We start from the raw sequence: 21360 nt of genomic DNA, 5'->3' as shown, positions 1-21360 counted from the left end.
GTTAAAAGAGTTGATAAGTTTATGTTTTTTGAAGTGGACATAATTTTTTTATATATTACATCAAATTATATTTGTTCTGCATTTATAATTTACGGAAATTTTATACAGATTTTAAGCTAAAACTTGAAATTCGAAGAAACAATTATTAAAGACTTTGAAGTATGCATACTCATTTTTATTCGGTTTAAACTAATTTTATGGAAAAGTTAAATTTTAAAATATGAATATACTAATTTATATGTCAACACATCTTTTCATCCAGTCATTTAACTTATAACATTGTAATTCTGTATAAAATTAGAAAAAGAGAATAAATGAAAAGCAATTATTCTTATTTATTATTTCCATTGTGAAAAATCAAATCTGGTTTCTTACATCTGTACGCCAAACTTTTTTAATACTTTAATGATAGTTACTTGAAATACATAATACAATACATGACACTTTATTAGATTCATGATACAATACAAATTTTATTTATATTTAAAGGCAAATGACAATGCAATGTATATACACAAAGGCGTACACTTGTATATAATATTTAAATGTAGCTAGCTAAAAATTTTAACAAATCAAACAAATTAGCATATATTCACTTGGTCTTGAGAGCTTTTATAATAACCGTCAATTTCATTGTAACTAACGTCATTTGATACTCCTTTTTCGAATCCACATTCGAAAAGATTTGGATTGCTAAATAAACTATTTGTACAATTACCAATTGATGGGGTGTTATTTATGCGGTTGACATCATCAGGTTTTTCTTGAAGAGTTTTATTTCCGGATACTAATGGTGTAGAATGCTTTTCTAACAACACTCCATTAACAGCATTGAAATTATTAGTTGCAAAGTTGTTATTGGTAGAACTAAATTGCTGCAAATTGGGTAATGCTATCGGTGGGTAACAACTACTAGGTGTTATAATAGATGTCATAAAGCCATTTGCCACCACAAAATTTCTGAAATGGAAAAATATGTACTTTACAAGTATACACTAAATGAACATAAACAGAATATTTTATATTATACCAGATTATACGTTTTTACATTTAAGTAACGTAGTAAAACTGTTCTATAAATAAAAATATGTAAATATCGTTTAACGGATGTAATTTTTATTAAAAAAAAATTTTAAGTGTTATTTTTATTATAATATGCAAAAAGCAATTTATATTCATATAAATATCTCATTTTCTTAAATAAGAGTGAATGTATAAAATTAAAGAAGTCTTTTATTGTTGCAATTAAAAACAAAAATTGTCTCTAATGAAAATAACTACCTATTTTCATTTTATCTATTTTCATTTTGTCATCTATTTTCATTTAATAGCTTTCGTAATTGCTTACATTTGCGTGGTAATTTAATAAAGAAAAACAAGTATATACATTAAAGTTAAATTTGGTAAAAATCTACAAATGGTTTATAATTTCCTATATAGATCATATTTTCAATTTAAGTACGTACACATTTGGTTTTTCAATGCAAGCACATATTACTTTTTTGGCTTTCTGGAATTTCAGATTATTAAATATTTTAAATAAATTGCTTTACCTGTATTGTTGATCAATATGAGCTTTTTCTATTCTTTTGTCTTTTGCTCTTCGATTTTGAAACCAAATTTTTATTTGAGTTTCTGTTAAGTGTAATCTTTCAGCCAATTCGTATCTTCGGCTTCTTGATATATATTCATTTCTATGAAATTCAACTTCAAGTCTTAAAGTTTGTTCACTACTAAAGGTTGTACGCTGGCGCCTTGGACGGGACTCTTTTCGGCGACGTCTTGCGACTGAAAATTACACCATACAATTAATAAAAATTTATATATATGTACATATTTACGTACGATTTGAAAATTGAAACAAAAAAAATATTAAATAATTTGAAATAGTTTAAAAAAACTAACTGTTTATAGTTTTGTCAATATTATTTATATATAATATTGAAATATTGTTAATGTAAATAAAATAACGTAAAACGTAAAGAAATTAATAATTAGTAATTTACACTTGAAAGAAATAATGAAAATGTGTTTTCTTAACTATAAGCAAAAACCCTATATATATATTTGTATGTATATTATATTTATTAAAATTAAACAAAAGTTACGCTTACGCATAATATTTTAGTGATGTTGAATTAAACACTTGTCCCCTCGAACAATAAAGTATCTCTTACTATTTTTATCAAAATCTTCAAGCTAGGTAATAAGAATTCAATAAGTATCTCTTGAACTGTTAGGTTGTTACTTTAGAATGTTATGTTTCTTGAAATCATATACATATTTTTATAATAACTTGCAGTTTTAATTAACATTTGCATTTTGTATTCTTTTTAAAATTATATTATGTTACATGTTGTATGATTTTAAATTTATTATATTAATTTTATATTATTAAATTGGTCCAAAATATTGATTTTGTAATTCTGAATTTTTTATAATTAAGTTTTGGTTGGAATATATTCTTTATCTAGTTCTAAGCTTGATGAAGAATTTATTATAATATATGTACCTATATATTATTATATATATTTTATACATGGTTTTTGCTAATAATAAACACAAAATTGATGTATTGGAATGTATCTTCATACATAAGTGTAATGCATATGATATAATAATATGGTATTTTCAGAAAAATAATTTCATAGTTGTACAACTTTATATATATGTATATTTATATATTTGTGTGTTTAAAATGGGGATTAGCTCTTAAATTATATTAATTATATAAAATTATATATGACGTATAAATGCGTCAGGACACCTTAAACAAAACTGAATAAAGGATGTATATTTTGTACGTATCCATTTAATATTACTCTTTTGAATATTTTTTAATAAATAATTTCTTAATTCATCTTATACAAATATTTGATCAAATTAATAAGCGCATACGTTTTTTTTACTCTATATTTTTTATTACATGTATTAAGTATAACTTGCATCGCAACATTTGCACCCACTTCTTTATACATACTTATACATATATTTTGTATATACTTATATATTTATGTAAGTATAATAAATCTTTATTTTTTATAACTTCCTTTTTTTTTTAATTCTCTTTAAATAATTTTATCAAAACATATTTATTAAAAAATGATTTATTAACACATAAAAAAAAAAATATTATTATTATGTGTGGTATGATGATGTTCATCAATTTAATGTTAACGAACCATGCGTGATAAATACTCATCAAACAAACGGAAAATAAAAAAAAAAATTCAGAAAGAAGCAAAAACAATTTCTTTTTTGTAAGCTATACATATATCCCTAATTACAATAACAGCTTAACATTCAGTTGCATGAAAAAAAAAGAAAAATATCCTGTTAGGAAGGATTTTTTTTATGATTGTATTCTACAAAAAAAAAATGAATGTGTTTTCATAGGTATCGGAAAATTTAACATAATATGTATATATGTATGTATAAACAAAACAATGTTAAATTTTAACCGCAAATTAAAAAAAATTTATATGTGTATTTATATAATGTGATACTTTTTATGTAAATACATATTATAATGATAATATAATAATTGTCAGAATTTATTATAACAACATTAATAATGATTTTATTGTTAAAAATTATTTTTAACACCCATTTAATTGTTATGTGATTTTCGTATCAAAAAAAAAAATAAAAATTATGAATGAATGAAAATGGAAATTTAAGGAACGGTTAAAATTATAATATTTTTAATTTGGTTGAACTGAAATTTTACTTGTTATTTATGTACATAGCTTATTATTTAGAATTTTGCATAACTAACTCCATTTTCAGAAGATGAAAAATATTAATAAAAATATAAAATTTGTATGATATTATCAAAATATTTATTATTCCGAATAAAATATTATGGAAGCTCGCCAAAAAAAATTTAATTTCAAAATAGCAACTATGTTCACATTGCTTCATTTTCCGAAATATAATAATGCATTATTGCAAAAAAAAGGTTATAAGTAAATAACACTTCTTGAACTAGTGAGCGACGGAAGTAAATTTTCGATTGAAAATTGTAAAAAATTTACAATTATTTGTTTTTATTTTGTAATTCGTAAATATTTAAGAGAATTTATTATTTTTATTGACATTTAATATATAAAAGTTCGCATCATATTTTCGTATAGCTTTCAAATTTTATGCTGAAAGAATAAATATTTTGATTTTGCATTATATTGAAATAATACTGTTAGAAATTTTTTAAAAATTCAGACAAAACATATGTATGTATTTATGTTGGGATACGAATTCCCTTATTCAAAAATGACAAAGGAAAATAATAGTAAAGAATTTACGAAAATTTTTTAAAAAATTAAACAGAAAATTTTAAATGCACCTTAAAAAATTCACTTGCTATTTTCCCATCTGTTTTATATAATTTTTAAAAATTTTCTAAATTTATAATTCAATTTAAATAGAGACATACAATATTTTTATATTCCGCTCTTATTTTTTATTATCAATTATATATAAGGATATCGGTATAAACATACAATGTGTATCCATATATAAATTGTATATGAGTATATCTGCATAAAAAAGTATACATATGTTTACATATTATACTTTTCTACATATTTTTTCAAATTTATGTACATTTTAGTAAAGTACTCACTTGTCTTCCTTTTCAAGTACATTTTGTTATAATAAGAAGATTAAAAATAAAAACTATATTGTTAATTTAAAATATTCACACAATGTGTATAAGGATAATGTAAATAACTATTATATCTATATATGAATACATACAAACAATGTTATATGAATATTTAATAATATTGCATACACTAGATTTATGTGAAGAAATATTTGAAACGATTGATAATTAATTTTTAAAAAGTATTAATAAATAAATATATGTATGTATGTACGATATAGTAATTACATTTCTACATTTCAAGTATTACATTCAAGTATGGAAATTTTTATTAAAACATTTTTATTAATAGACTCCAATATACTTCATCAACACTACTAATTTAAATTTTTATTACTATAAAATTGCATATATTTAGGATGTTAAGTTTTTATTCTTCTTTATTTTTTACATAATAATAAATATAGAATATTTAAGAGTTTATTTTAGGCTCTATTTTACCAGTCATTTTTTTCTTTTTGTTAATGAATTAATAAAAAAATTGGCAAAATTTCAGTTACACCAAGGCTCAAAATAATAGTGAATCGTATCTAATAGAAAATGCATTTTTTTAAAAAATTAAAGTAAAAGAAGAAGAAAACGTGGTTGGCCCAATAGTGCCGTGGTTTCAGATAGCGTTAGCTATTTGAATTATTTATCATTTTTAGTAATACCGAATATGTATATCTATCAGCACCTATATGAAGCTGAAATTATTTTCTGAAGTACATATTTTAAAGTAGCAAAATTTACAAAAAATTCAAAATGAAAATAGTAAATTTTAATATGAGAAAATGTATTTTGAAACTAAATTAGTAATATAGGTAGTAAATTATTATAACTATTTTTTTTCTATTTTTTCTAATGAAAATAATTGTAACAAGGTCACTTACAATAGCCAATAGGGTGTTTGAATATTTTTCTTAAATTCTAAATCAAAAATTTATCTGTAGTTTAGTATGCTGTCCTTTTATTTGAAAGACAGAAAAGGTCCGGGTGGCATTCTAATTTGCTGTTATAATTTTTTTCAAATACATTTAACTACGAGTATAACAAATTTTTCCACACGTTTTACTAAAAATGTATTAAAAATATTATACGATTCCCATAACACAAATAATTTGCAACACCCCTTGCGATTTTTAAAAAAATTTAGGAATTATTTTTGATTTACTTTCTCAGGCAAGCTAGACAGATATGATTCGGCAATGACTTAAAATATTTTAAAAAATTAAAATTTTACGAAAAATTTTTTTTTTTTTCATTTTCTATTAACAAGAAAATTTCTTACTTTTATCCCATTTTCAATTATTGCCCTGCAAGTAATAATAATAATAAAGAATACTTGAATAACTTTTTATAATATTATCATAAAAATAAAGAGAAATGAACCCAATGTAGGCATGTATGTACATTAAAAACACGTTTATTTTCTTTAAATTGAAAATTATTAAGGGCGAATATTGAAATTAGTGGACTACGGTAATGATATTGTAAATACGGAAAATATTGAGTTTTGTTTTTTTCTGATTTGTTTTTATCTAAAAACTAAAAATTGGAATGTAGTACTCTGTAAAACCATAAAATATTATAAAAGAACAAAAGCAATCAAAAAGGAAAGTTCTTGGTTTAATAATTGAAAACGATAATTATGAAGAAATGAAAGAGTAATAGAAATTATTCAACCATTAAAATAAGAAAACTCGTTATATAAAAATTTAGAAATAGAAAAAAATAAGAAATTCTTACAAGGATTTATTTGACCGTTAAAGAAACGACCGTGATTAAAATTCTGGGTTTCATATTTCAAAAAAAATATTATTATAAGATATATATATTTAATAACTATACACAAATGAGGATAATTGTATATGAAAATTGGAAGCAAAAAACTTAAGGTGCAGTTGAGTAATGCAGTTATTGATGTGTTCGAATTTGTATATGATAATTTTGCAAGACTTAACATTAAAATCAATGATAATTTATATTTTAATTATTTATAATTATGTTTCTGTTTTTAGTAAAAATTTGCAATTTTAATACTTTAACATAAGAAAAAAACGAAAATTCAAGTTTTATTTAAACATCTCTACGAGTACCACGGAATATCGGCAGATTCAACAAGAAAAAAATAAATAAGCGATAATTTTTATTTAATTTGTATTAAAATGTGCGTATAAGGATTAAAATTAAAAACTCTAAACAAAACTTGGAATTTTGCTATTTAACTATACATTTTATATACATATATATGCAGAGTGATCCGCCAACAAGTTAGGAGCTGTATATTAGTGGGTAGTGGGTCGAAAATAATTAAAATTTTTGTTCGAAACATAATGTTAAATCGGAAACGTTTCCGAGCTACAGGGATTTTAAGAAAATTTGGCGAAATTTTAACGTTCCAAAAAAGATATAAGTTTCAAACAAATAGTTATTAAAAGGGTTTTACGAGGGCTTTAAATAAAGAACAGCGGGTTATTTTGTTTTACATTTTTTTTTTTGAAATACAAGCATTCGAACTTTAGGGAAATTTCAATTTATTTGTTAATTCAATTTTATTTTATTTAATTTTATTTGTTTACTTTTGTGTCTCGACAACTTCTCATTAATTTTTTTTGAAACTTGCAACTCTTTACAGAATTTTTTCCAGCTGCTTAAGCTTAAATTTAGGCTATTAAAGGTTAAAATATCTTTTATGATACAAGAGATATAGTAAAAAAACATTTCTATATGTCTAGTTTTTAAAGGACTTAAATAACTGTGTAAACACAAAGAATTATGACTATTTTTCATTTTAGGTACAAATATATATATGTATATATATATATATATATCCCTATAAAAGACTAACTAATGAATCTGCAAAATTGTGTATAGATATTGCAAAAAAAAAAAAAAAACAAATGAAGAGAATGAACTACCTTATTTTCCAGAAATATATCACATCTAAGGAACCAAATTTTCATCAGAAGCTGATTTTAAATTTTTTTATAATTTTTACTTAAGGAATGAAATAACGAAATTTCTTGAAATTTAATTTTCGAGTCCTGTTTCTCAATGAAACAAAATGAAAAAACTTTTAGAAAAATTGGATCATCCACTTACAGTCAAATAAACCTTTTTTTAAAGTCAAATTAGTATTTTTCAAGGTATACTTATTATAAGGTTTGATGGCATCAAATAGCTCTAAATCAAAATAATCTATATTAAATCTAAAATATCTATTATACTTCAAAGGTATACTATTAATTATATCTAAATATTTTTTTTCGAAATAATCTAAGAATGAAAAGCTCAAAAAAAAATTTTATAGTGTTAACAGAAACCTAACTTGGCATAGACTTCTAAACTTCTAGGCTTCATTAAACAATAATTGAAAATATCATGAATTTTAGCGGAAAGGCTTAGCTAAACAGTTCTAAATTTTGTTATTGGTTCAATATACAATAATGTTATAGAATTTTCTATGGCTTAATTAACTTTTTATTTAAATATGAAGGCCAAATTGTTATTATATTGTATTTGTGTTTTCTTCTAGTATGTTGTGTTTTTCTTTTACTATGGTTTAGTATAATCCTTTTCATACCAAATTACACTTTTGATAGTATGTTTTTTTGTTTCTAATTTGTATGAATAAGAAAAAAATGTCTTCATAAGAAACATACATATATTTTGTGTATATAAGAAATGTGAATTTGATTTTGTATGAATTTCGTATTAAGTAAATTTAAAGGTTTCCTTCCCATATTAATTACACAACAATATTTATAGTAAATAAAAAAAAACAAGGAAAACCGAAAACAAAATTGTGGATATCCTTTTGCGCAAATCAAAGGTAAAAAAAAAAATAATTTTGTTGTGATTTTGTTTTTCTTTTTCATTAAATTTTCCTTGTTTTCTTTTCTTTAAAAGAAGTTCAACAACTGGAAAAATTTTTTAAAAGATTTTTAAATGTTTCTGCCACCATGTGGTCAATTTTTTTTTATAACAATTCAATTCGTTGTTGTTGGTGATTTTTTTTTTTTTTTAATAATTATAAAATTTTTTTCATTGTTTTTTTGCGATTTTATAATAAATATTTTAAAATTATTTAAAAAATGTTATAAGAGATGTTGACCTTTAGATGTTGTTCTTTATGATTCCAAAATTCTTTATTAATAATAAAAGTGTGAAATTCATTTTTCATTTATAACAGCTATCAAAAATATAAAACGTCGTAAATACATTTGTATTTTGCATATATTCCACTGTGTAAGAACTACAGATGTTGAATTTCTTCTTGCTACAATTTGGCTATAATGCAGCAGTTCACCTATAAAACTTTCTACTTGACACAATTTATTAAAAAATGTGTACGTTAAACGACTTTAATAAACAAAAGCAAACAACAATTTAACAACAGTTTAAAAAACTGTTGACAATTGGATATCGTATATCAGGGAGTCAACCAAAATGCAGACTTTTTACGTCTAAATGTAATTTGATGGCTAAACAATTTAAATTATCGTTAGATCAGCATTTCGGGAGCAATCGAAGAGAAATTAAGGAAAATTTTTATAAGTTTAAAATAAGAACAACTGCTTCTTTCCATAATTCAATATCAAGTTAATTATAATATTGAATTGAAATCCTTAGAGTTTTTTCTGCTTATTATCATATTAGTGACAAAAAAACGGACAAATAATAATTGAGTAGCAACTAGTGAGCAACTGATGAAAATTATTAGATTATATTAATAAAATATTTGAAGAAGTTTATTTGGAAATATTTAAAAAGTTATTGGTTGAGCTAATATGCATTAGTTAAAGAAATTGTTTTACTTATAAATTGTTGTTGTAGAAGTGTAAAATTTTTCATTTTGTGACATTTTGCACTAGTTTACGAATTATTTGATCAAATTATTTGAAAAAAAAAAAAAAAAACGCAAAATATCTTTTGTGTAAAATTTTATGATTTTGCCAATACATTAATATACCCTTAAATTGCTATAATCAAACATTGTATATAAAAAAAGTTGTTACTAAGTTTAACATTCTGTTTATGAGCTAAATAAAAGTAAGTGTAAAAAATATAAAAAGAAAAAATCGGATATTGAAATTCGATACTATCATAATATAAAAGTTAAGCAACTCATTTAAATTAGGCTTTGATATTATATTAAAAGCACAATACCATAATAATGATCGTAAAAAAACAGAACACTTTTTTTAATGATTTTTTTTATCATCTGTTCATATAAGAAATTTTTAGTATTTTTTTTACACGCGACCAAAATCTGATATTATGAACGCTTTTATAAACTTCCTAAATTGCTTCTCTCTCTTGAAAGATCAGTTTTTTTTCTCTCTGCATATATATAGTGAAAATTAATTTTTTATGTACGTCTTATGCAAAATAAAAAAAACTAATGTATTTTGAGTGAGTACAAGACAATTGAATAAAGAATTAGTTTTATTATTTTCACTATTTATACTTGTACGAACGTATGTTCGAAGGGTATACTAAATTTGCCTTACCGTTTGTAACGCTAAGAAATACCGGTCTTAGATATAGACTCAAGTGTATGTTTTTGATCAGCGTCAAATTCTGAGTTAATTTAGCTCTGTCTGTCCGTCCGTCCGTCCGTCCCAGCGATAACTCAAAAATTAATTGAGCTAAGTTCACCAAATTTTCACAAATGATTTATTGTAGTAAATGCCAGAACCCTATTTAAATTGAGCATGATCGGGGTACCGGTTTGGGTAGCTGCCATACAGCTTCAAAATTTATTTGGCTATATCTCAGAATCTATAAAAGCTGTGGTATTGAGATTTTTACACAAACAAATATATTAGTAGGGCCAATGTGTCTCATAAAAGTCGTTGAAATTACTTGCCTCCTTCTGGCATCTGCCATACAACTTCAAAAGTTATTTGACAATATTTCAGAAACTATTAAAGCTATGGTATTGAAATTTTACTTAAGCGAATATATTAGTAGGGCCGATTTGCTTGATAAAATTCGTTAAAATTTCTTGGCTCTTTCTGGTAAATGCCATACAACTTCAATAATAGTTTGGCACACACAGTATTTTGTACTGAAACACATTGTACTGAAATTTTACATAAAGTAATATGATAATACGGCAACTTAAAGTAATAGTCTGTCCCATAGTCAGTTATGGCATATTTGTTCGCACATAGGATAACAAATTCGTACGGGTATCACAGAGTTGACAAAGTCAACTCTATTTTTTCTCGTTTTCAATTACAATTTTTGTAAATTGGTTCAAGTTTTATGCTATGTTTTTATAATTTTCCTTTTTTTTATTAAAGCTACTGAAACTGATCAGATTTGTATTCTAATCTAAATGTTTTTGGTTTGGTTAACTTACTTAACGCATAAATATGAGCATGTAAGAATGTATATATAAAACAAAATCATTTACTGTGATAATTTCAAACAATTCTTTTCGAAAAAATAATTTTCGTCCTTTTTGTCCACCTGATTTTATTTTGATTGAATCATTTTTTAAGTACTTCAAAGTAACGTGATACTGCAAGTATTTTAAATTATAAAAAAAAAATTGTTGTTTTTTGCTTTTATTCTAAATTGCAAATTTGTTGAAAATATTTTTTTTTGTTCCCTTTTCAAAAAGGAAGCCTCCAACAAAAAATTAAATTATGTGTAATTAATCAATTATATTTTTTATTTATAGGAGGATGTTTTTTATGAAAATAATGAAAAAACATTTGGATATTGGACAATTGAAGGTATTGTCGAGTACAGGAAGATTTTTTTGTAAAAATCCGGATGGAAGTGATAATAAAAAAAATATTTTTGGTAATGATATCGAGGTATGTAATTTAATAGAGCATTAAATTTATCACATTTTATGGATATATGTAATGAAAATAAAAAAAACAAAACTCATGGCTTTTTTAAAAAAACCAATAAGTATATAAACTTAAAAATTATAGCAATTGGGTATTCAAAAGAAAATTTCGGATTTTGATTAATGTTGGAGAACTGTCGATATATTTAGTTTTTGATATTTTCGATATGTCATTGCAAAACTATTGTTATTTTATCGATACTTTTACAATATGCAAACTGGATAGTATAATCTTTAGTGCATTTCATAAATGTCATGAAGCTAATTTTAAAATACTAAAACACAAACTGAATTTCTTTAAATTTAAAATTTTTGTGCACAATATCTTATACCGAAAGTCGAATCATGTTAGCATATAAACTTAACTTTAGTACTCAAATGATTTATAGAGTATTAAATTTTAATTTTAAGTTTTAGCATGACTTTTACAAGCTCATTTGTTCATTCCAAAAAAAAAGAAAAAAAAAATGATAGAAGAGTCAATGCAAGAGCTTCATGGAATATTCATAGTGAGTGAGATAAACATAACTGGAGAAAAAAAAATTTTAAATTTCGCATTAACTAAAACGGGAAACATATAAAACCTTGTATATAAACTTATGTGTAGATATAAGTTTACATAATTGTTGTTATTGATTTACAAAAAATTTAATAGAAATATTTACACGTTCTTGATTTTCAAATTTTCTATTTAAAAAATTTAATAATAACGTATGCCATGATATGATTTTAAATAGAATGACCGTACCGTTAAAAACCTCTTTAGTTTAGATATTTGATAATTATTGATAGTACCGATAGTGCTATGTTAGTTCTACGCCACTAAATTTGATTATAATCACATTTTATATAAATAATTTCATGTGAAATAAGAAAAGTGTTAACTGTATAACACTTGTACAAATTTTTTGAAATATTTCTCATATTTAACCTTTAGTTGTGTGAAGTTTCATTTTTAGATATTTAATAAATTTTATTTTATATGATTAAGGCTTACTATAGAAACATTTTACTTTCTTGTAGAATAGAAATCAAATATTTTTCTTGCAAACATAAGTTAAAATTTCTAAACATAAGTCTATATAAGCACATAACTTAAATTCTAAATTTAAGTTTCTATAATCTATTATATATTCTTGTAAATCCTATCCTCCTATTAATAGTAAAACCCTATTACAGACAGGCAATAATAACATAAAAATTTCTAACAACAATATGCAATAAAATTCTGTAACAAGGAAATGTTTGGTAATTTAAGTGTTATAAACTACTATAGTAGTGAATGGATTTTTTTTATTTTAACATTCTCAAAACTTCTTTAATTTACATATATAATTATTAAAACATTTTTGTTTTTTATTTTTTGAATTTCATGTATGTATGTGCTGTTGAAAAAAAAGCTACCACCTGAACCTACAACATGCTGCATGTCTGGCTGTGCTAATTGTGTATGGATTGATTATGCGGAGCAAATTATTAAAATGTGCAATATCGAAGGGGATGATGCAATAAATATTATTTTAGAAAAAATTTCAGATCCAAATCTGAAAATGTTTTTAAAATTAGAATTGCAAACTAAAATACCAAGAAAAAGTTAAAATTTCAAAAAATTGTATCCATAGTAATGTGTAAACAATTGCACATTTTTTTTTGTTAGTAGATTCAAATTTAGGGATATTTCTTTTTAAATTATTGTGTTTTATATAAGCCAAAGTTATTATACAATATTTTATACAGTTATATTTATTAGTTAAATCTATATGACGTTAAAAATTAAATTGGAAATCTTTTAAGAAAATATTGTATTATTTGTACATACACATACAACATTATATAAAAAAACATATTATAATTTTATTATGAAAGAAAATATGTAAATAAAAATTTCAATAAATATTTTCCGGATTCTTAATATTATATTAAATTATCATCAAAAGATTAAATCAATTCCACAATAAATAAAAAAAAAGGTAATAAATCAAGTAAAAATAAAATTTCGAAAATAAATTTTATCAATTCATCCGTACTAATTCTATCGATTCTTAACCAACCAGGGATGTTGTATTAAAAAAAAATATTAATGTACGTATTTATCTTCCTTCCATTGGATTTTTTACTTTTATATACTATATGTATATACTTATGTAAATATATGGGTTATTTTCGAAATCACTTTATCGGGTCATAAAAAAATTTCATAATTTTAACCACAATATTTCAGTTTCATGCAGAATAATTTTTAAATTGAATTGAGTTTAAAACCCGAGCTGAGCTTTGAATATAAAATATTTGCTTCCAAAAATTTCAGAAATGCGGTATAATAAAACTCACTAGTTGTTATTGCTGAATTTTGAAATTTTGAAACCAGGGAATTTCAGAATCAGGTTCAAAAATATAGTGTACGTTGTGGAGTCCAATGATAACTAAGCTTTCTTAAGAAATCAAATTTGAAAAAGGAAATAATTTTGATACCAAAATATGTTTGGAGGCAATTTTGTTGGTTGACTGGTTGACCAATTATTCATTTTCACTTTGTTGATGGGAACAAAAATCCGTTCCTCCACGGAAATATCCATGGCTGAGCCACACCTAGCCAAGTCATTCGCCCGTACATTTCACGCTATATTGTCGGTGGCTCGGTACCCAAAGGAGTGTTTGCGAGCGAACAACATGGTTGCACAACTATGGCAAGCGCACAATACCACTGTAATTTTGTACTCTAAAACAAAATATTCATTTCCTTCTACAAGTTGTCCGGTTTATATATATTTTTTACAAAAGAATACTAACCTTAACTTTTTGTCCGTTTTAAATAAATAGTGTATTTTTCTTTAAACGGACAAAAAATTTAAAATTCGAATTTTTGTACATCTGGAAAATTTCTCATTAATAAAAATAATAAAAATGAATAAAATAAAGTTGTAAATCTTTACAATACTTATATATACACACACACATATATATATATATGTATATATACAATGTGAAAATTTGTATATATACATAAACTCTTATAATGTCCTATCTATAAAGATGACTGCGATATATATGACATGCTTTCAGTTATATAAAAGATTTTTAAGGACACAACTCGCGACATAAACTGAAACACATACATAATATACATGTATATATATGTGTTTGTCGATAATAATTTACTTTTATAGAAAATATGTATTTGTATGCTTTAAAATAAATAGTAAAAATATTGAGAATCGACAATTTTCATAAAATATACAAGTACTTAATGGACATATCTATAAGTATTGCTTAAATTTTATGTAAAAAAAATTAACCTGGGAATATTTGATCAATATTTAAGATTCTGATTTTATTATGGAAAAACCAACTGTCCTGCCCTTAAAATCTTAAAGATTTAATTTACTTTTTAATGTTAAAAATGTTTTCAATATTTTTGAATTCAAAATATAATGCATCAGATAAACATATATATTTTGAACAAATCTTAAGGTTTAATTTTAAAAAGGACCACGGCAGCTTACCAAAATAAAAATTTTATGTTAACTTGACTTTTTTGAATTTTTGTTCTATTTGCAGAATATAATATAAAATGAAATCAATTCAAATTGGCGTTTTGTTTGAGGTAACAAAATTAAGTTAAAAATTTTTACAAGAAAACAAATTGTCACGAAAACAAAGTGATAATTCAGACTGTATTTGAAGATTCTGTGGTTTTAGTTTTTCAAAAATGCTTTACATTAACATCCAAGTTGAAACGGACTTTTCGAAAATCCTCTTTGATTTAATTTTTTTTAAATGTTAAAATTTGTAGGGATTTGCCTTCATTTTTAGTACTTTTACAAAAAACTCTTGAAAGAAAGTGCTTATTAATTTTCCTCAGTTTGTCCGTCAGTCCGTCCGACCGTGGACATGTTTACAAAACTTCTACACCCTTGAAGATAGAAAGCTGCAATTTTATACGTACATAGATCTTTACTAGAAACTTATTTCTGTAGAACAAAATTTTTACCTATCTCCCCCCCCCCACCCTCTAGAAGTTATACCCCCCCAAAACCATAAAAAACAAAATTGCCGTTCAAATTTACAGTTATCTAAAATCACTTTTTTTCTCAAAATTTTTGATGTTGGTTTTCTTCTAGACCCCAGATTGTGAGAGCCTGAAATTTTAGCAGCTTTTGGGCACTACCAAATAGTTACATACATATTGTATTTTATTTTATGAAAATTTTTGAACCAAATTTAAAAAAAAACAATAAAAAACAAATATTTTTGAAATTGAATAACAAATATTTGGTGGGAAATTTATTCAAGAAAAAATTTTAAATTTTTTTATTTTATTACTTTAAGTATAACTTTTACATAAAATCTTTTCCAAATTCATAAATTTATATATGGTGTAGGCGAAAACCAGTAAAGGTTTTCTGTGAAAATTAGCTTATCGAGGGCTAATGGGAAAAATCCTGTATCTTATATTTTGAAAATTTTTAAATAATTCAAAAAATATAATTTCTCATTGCAAATACTTATATAATATGAATTTATCAGATTTTTTTATTTATACAAATAAGTGATATATATATATACATATGTATGCAGTTATTTGTGTAAACATTAAACATTAAACGAGAAAATTATGTACAGAGATTGAAGTGCATAGTTCATATTGAATATGTATTATAAAACTGAAAAACAAATACATATTGAAATAATAATTTTTATGAATAACTTGTAAATTATAGAGATTTGACTTAAAATAATAAAACCGTATTCAAATTAAATTCACTAATTCGTTGCGTTGGAGTCGAAAACACATTTCGATTACAAATACAATAAATTTCATATTCCATATAAAATTTTAATTTAGACCACGAAACAGTGACTAAAGCTTTCATTTTGATTTATCGCAATATTATTTATGTATATAGTCTCTGTAGCATTATGTATATAGTCTCTTAGAGATGGTGTTATTTCCCCATAAAATGATTAGTATAATATCACTCCTAAACAGGCAATTTATTTTCATAAGAATTAAAAAAATGTTATTGTTAAAATGCACAAAATCTTCTTTATATTTAAATTATATTTATTTATAGCGAATTAGTTCGAGACCATTAGAAAATTGAATAATAAAATTTTTTAAATGATTAACTAAAATATTAATTCTAATAGCTCATTTACTATATAGTATATATGCACAGCAAGGTAAAAATCCAAGAGTAAATCTAAATCCACTATAGATAGAATAAATAATATTTGAGTTGATTTCAAACTTTTTAAATAATTAATAATAATATAACAAATTTTGCACCGTATGAAAAATAATTGCAGAAAAAAAAAGAATAACCATAAATTGAATACTTAAGCGGAATGCTATACTTGAGTTTAAAAACTTAATTTTTATATTACATAGTTAAAAAAATTGTATTTTTCATTATTTAATTTATGTGAAAACCTGACTGTGAATCCTTTGGCTATATAAAAAAATAATAATATTATCATAATTTTTACACTTACGAAATGCTGAAAGTCCGGCGGGAAAATGTCCTTCTGGAAAAGTTGGAAATGCTTTCTGATTTGGAAATATTTGAAAATTAGTTGTTCCAGAATTCGAATTAAAACCAATTCCTTCAAAATGATTTTGATTAAAATTATAAATCCGCTCGATATCATATTGCCTTAAATATATATATTTATATATGTATAATAATAAATCAGTAATAAACATAATGAAATAATTAATCTTAATACATTAAATTATACAATTAAATTTTTATTATTTTTTATCTATAATATAAAATTAAGAACTCCTTATATTTTTTAAAATTATTAAATTAAATATAAGCACCTTTCATCTTCATTAATTGGAGATACACTATTTTCACTTTGTAATGAAGAATTTTCATGAAAATTTTTCTGTTGAATATCAATTATATTGTTATCCTTTTCAAAATCATTATTATTTTCATTCACCGAATGAGTTGTTGTATTTTCCAAATGCCCATAAAGGCGTTCAAAAAATTGCCTTGGCGAAGATGGACGATTTATTCCTATTGTTTTAATAATTTTTGAATTTGAAGTGTCTGACATTTTTAGTTTTATATTTCTAATTAATTAAGTTTTAATTAAATTTTAAAATTTATTTATGTTGCAAGTAAATGTTGTTATATAAATATATTTAAATAATTTTCAAAATCTGCACATTGAAAATTTCCGATATTCTTAACCGATAAAGTCCTTACGGAAAGACTAACAATTCGTAACTGATAAAAAGATATAAGTATACTAAAAGATTTTTGACACTTTTATTGATAGTCCTTCATATCCTTTTCCTTAAATTTCTTTTCCTCTTTTCTTTTTTTTTTACATAAAGCGTGATCATGCGACATAAAAAACTAAGGTATATATGAATATTTTTATGATGAAAAAAACGGGCTTTGTGTGTATTGTTTTTTATCACCTTAATTTATATAATATGCGCTCATCACTCATTTTCAATGTCGTGTATAAAAATATTTTTTTTATGGTTAATAAAGCTTAAAGGTTTTAAATTCCTCCTATATACATAACGACATATTATATATAGATATATTCGTATATTATTTGATATTATCTTAATATACATTGATAGGGTGATAGAATGCAAAAGAGAAGTAAAAAATTTAGTTTCCTTTTGATGCCATTGGTAATTAAAAATAGTTTGGTAAATTGTTATTGTATTTAGATATGATTGTAGTACAATTTTAAGTACATATATTAAATATATTAACATATTATATAATTAACAAAACCTGAGTTAATAAGTAGAACTTATCATAATAATAAATTAATAATTATAAAGTAAAATAAAATAAAATAAATTCTAATCAAACAAATGGTTTGTAAAGAAGCATTTTTCCCTTGATTCTTCAACATAAGATAAAAATTTTTTTTTAGTCATTAATAACAAAATATTTTATATTTTGAGAAATTATTGCATACGTTTCGGAAAAAAAAAATAAAAATTAAAAAACAAAGTTTAATTAGTTGAGTTACGATAAATGCTTACAATTTTAAATACAAGAAATAAATTTACCGTTACTGTTTTACTTTTTTAGAAATTCGGAAAAGCTCGCAATTTGGAAATTTTTACAAAACCGCTAAAATCTAAGACTAATATAACTTACCGTCCTATAGAGAGAAAAATCGTATTTTTAGGATTTTCATGTTAACAACTTTTAGGAAGGTGAGTGATGGAGAAGGAGTGATAGGGTAGAGGGTAATGGTGGAAAAGAAAAATAGACCTATTCTTCTGAATAAATAAAGTTTCCTCGCAAAGACCCTGAAAGATCTTTCTCTGTCTGAAAGATCTTCAAGTTCTATAAAGAGACATTTTCTTGGAGTAAAATAAATATTTTAAAGGTTTAATACTATACATATAGCATTCATGAGATCTCTATTTCAGTAAAACATAGAAAGGAATACCATTTCACATATTGTTCAAATCAATAAATTTAATATGGATAGCATTTGGATACAATTTGAGAGTTACCTTTAAAATTTTATAAGTTTGCAATTAAGAATTTTTTATGTGGTAACTTTGCAAATCTTTATGCTTTATAAACAAATACCATAATTTTTATATTAAAATAATATAAGAACTATAGTCTTGAGTTCTCAACAAACTTTTGTCTTAATATTTAGATACATATTAGATATATAGATATAGCATTATGTTTATGCTAAATTTATGAGCTTAAATTTTAAATTGTTCAAAAATTTTTTTAATAACCATAGGTATTTTTGCTGTACCTTGCGAAATCTGAAACTTTTGTAACAACTTTTAAAGTGTATTATACCAATATATTATTGCTCATAGAAGAATTTGTCGGAACAAGAAAAAATACAAGATACACACATCCACGCATACGACAAAATTCATAACTGAAAACCAAAATATGCAGGAAAAAAATACAATCATTCAACTATTGATAAAAATCATTTATGTTGCAAAAATTTCTAATTAAAAATATAAATTTTAAATCTTCTAATATATGCGTTCCGCTCAGGATTGGTTGAATCCAATAACATTTCATATAATTCCGTATATGTAAATAATACCTTTATTAGTAATATAAAATGGCGATAATAAACATATTAATACTTACGAATTACGATTGTTTTATATGGATATGTTTTTTAAGTTATAAGTTGAAAATGTGAATGTATAGGTTTATATACACTCTCATACATATATGCAAACTCCACCTTTTTGCGCAAGGGTATAATTATCTTTCATATCCTTATTCTCCTTGTTTATATTAGGTATATAGATTTATAACAGTTTTTAGAATCTGAAGGATATTAAAAAAGGTAGAAATATGTACCTATACGTTACACAGTTATACAAGCAACATATTATTAATATTGTTGCTTGGAATACTGCATTGGACCGATGGTTGACTCAGAATAAAGCAAGTTTGAACTAACATATTTATAATTTTTGCACTATTATACATATAATGGCTTTATATGTATACAATATACATAGTTTAAGCGTTGATTGATTGACTCTTGTTTTGTCGGAGTTTTCTACACAAATTCTTGTTTTATTAAAATAAAACTTACACTAAACACAAAAATAAAAAAAAAATCGAAAAAGTAAAAAAAAAAATAAAAAATTTCTAATAAAAATAAAGTTCTACTGCAGGATGTACGTAAAAATAATTGTTGTATAACAAAATGTAACAATTATTTATAATTAATTTTTTTATTAGCACTTTTCCAAAAATTTTTTGAAAAAAAAGTGCTTATTAGTTTCACTCTGTCCGTCCGTCCGTCCGTCCGTCCGTCTGTCCGTGTGTCTGTTTACAAAACTTCTACATTCTTAAAGATAGAAAGCTGAAACTTAATACGTACATAGATATTTACCAGAAACTTATTTTCGTAGAACAAAATTTTTACCTATCTCCCTCCCTTTAGAAGTTATACCCCCCCAAAGCACTAAAAATAGCCTATTTTAACTATTTGTTGCAATGAAACCATAAGCATTTTTGAAATTTTGCAAACGCAGAATGGCAGTGGCTTTCTTCCCCTAACGCGGTATACTATAGTTAAACTTTAGAAAAACAAAATGGTCGTTCAAATTTACCGTTATCTAAAGTCCTTTTTTTCCAAATTTTTGATGTCGTTTTTCTTCAAGACCCCAGCCTGTAGAAGCTTGAAATTTTAGGGGCTTTTAGACACTAATAAATGCTTCATTTTGTTAGAAGAACATTTTTTTCCATCTCCACCCCCTCTCAAGCTATGGCCTCTTGAAATTTGTAAAATTTGAATTTTTGACACCTAATATTTTCGAAACCGCAAGCTTTTTCGAATTTCTATAAACGCAAAAAGCTAACGGTAAATTCAATGACATTAAAAAATATAATTATTTTTCTTAACTCACACAATTAACCCTTAAAATCGAACATTATGTAAACCCCTCTTTATATTAATTTTTGCTTTATTTCAAAGACTGCATGTATGCATCATCCTAAATATATGCAATCCTATAAATAGCTTTGTATATGAATGAAAATAATTCTAATAGTGTGATAGGTGTACATAGTGTAGTTAAAAGCAGAATTTTCACTTGTTGAAGGGAAAAGTGCTACAATACAAACCATTGGTTTGACCCAGCTTTTTTTTTTATTATAACGAAATTGTTATAACACATATTAGAATTTCTTGCGAAATTTAAATAAATTTACTAAAATAGGTTTTTTTTTTAATAATTTTAATAAAACAAACTTAGGTCCATTCCGTTTCTAGGATTAAAGAACCAGAAATAATGCAGGTATGGGTATATGTATATATATATAGGTATATACTTATTTAGATT

At 23.9% G+C, this 21360-nt stretch overlaps 1 protein-coding gene across 1 annotated transcript; it reads right to left on the bottom strand.

Annotated features, from left to right (window-relative positions):
• Positions 1-110: 110 nt before the first annotated feature.
• Positions 111-21279, bottom strand: LOC129613224 (homeobox protein rough-like). The gene is made up of 6 exons (XM_055527211.1): positions 21270-21279; positions 17472-17548; positions 17347-17414; positions 17016-17176; positions 1554-1788; positions 111-960 (listed from the first exon to the last, which is right to left on the bottom strand). The coding sequence occupies exons 1-6, from the start codon at positions 21277-21279 to the stop codon at positions 582-584; spliced, it is 930 nt and encodes a 309-aa protein (XP_055383186.1). The 3' UTR covers positions 111-581.
• Positions 21280-21360: the final 81 nt, after the last annotated feature.

This window comes from Condylostylus longicornis, unplaced genomic scaffold, assembly GCF_029603195.1.
Source record: "Condylostylus longicornis isolate FDR11 unplaced genomic scaffold, ASM2960319v2 ptg000004l, whole genome shotgun sequence".
NCBI lineage: Eukaryota > Metazoa > Arthropoda > Insecta > Diptera > Dolichopodidae > Condylostylus > Condylostylus longicornis.
Note: the sequence above shows the minus strand (reverse complement) of the source record. Positions and strands in the feature narration are given on the sequence as shown.

Bases quoted from the DNA above. Each gene is read 5' to 3' on its own strand.
- LOC129613224 (XM_055527211.1), bottom strand. The intron at 1,789-17,015 runs GTAAGTGTAAAA...TGTAATTTTCAG, and splicing joins CGCCGGACTTTCAGCATTTC to TCGCAAGACGTCGCCGAAAA. The intron at 961-1,553 runs GTAAAGCAATTT...TTTCCATTTCAG, and splicing joins CATATTGATCAACAATACAG to AAATTTTGTGGTGGCAAATG.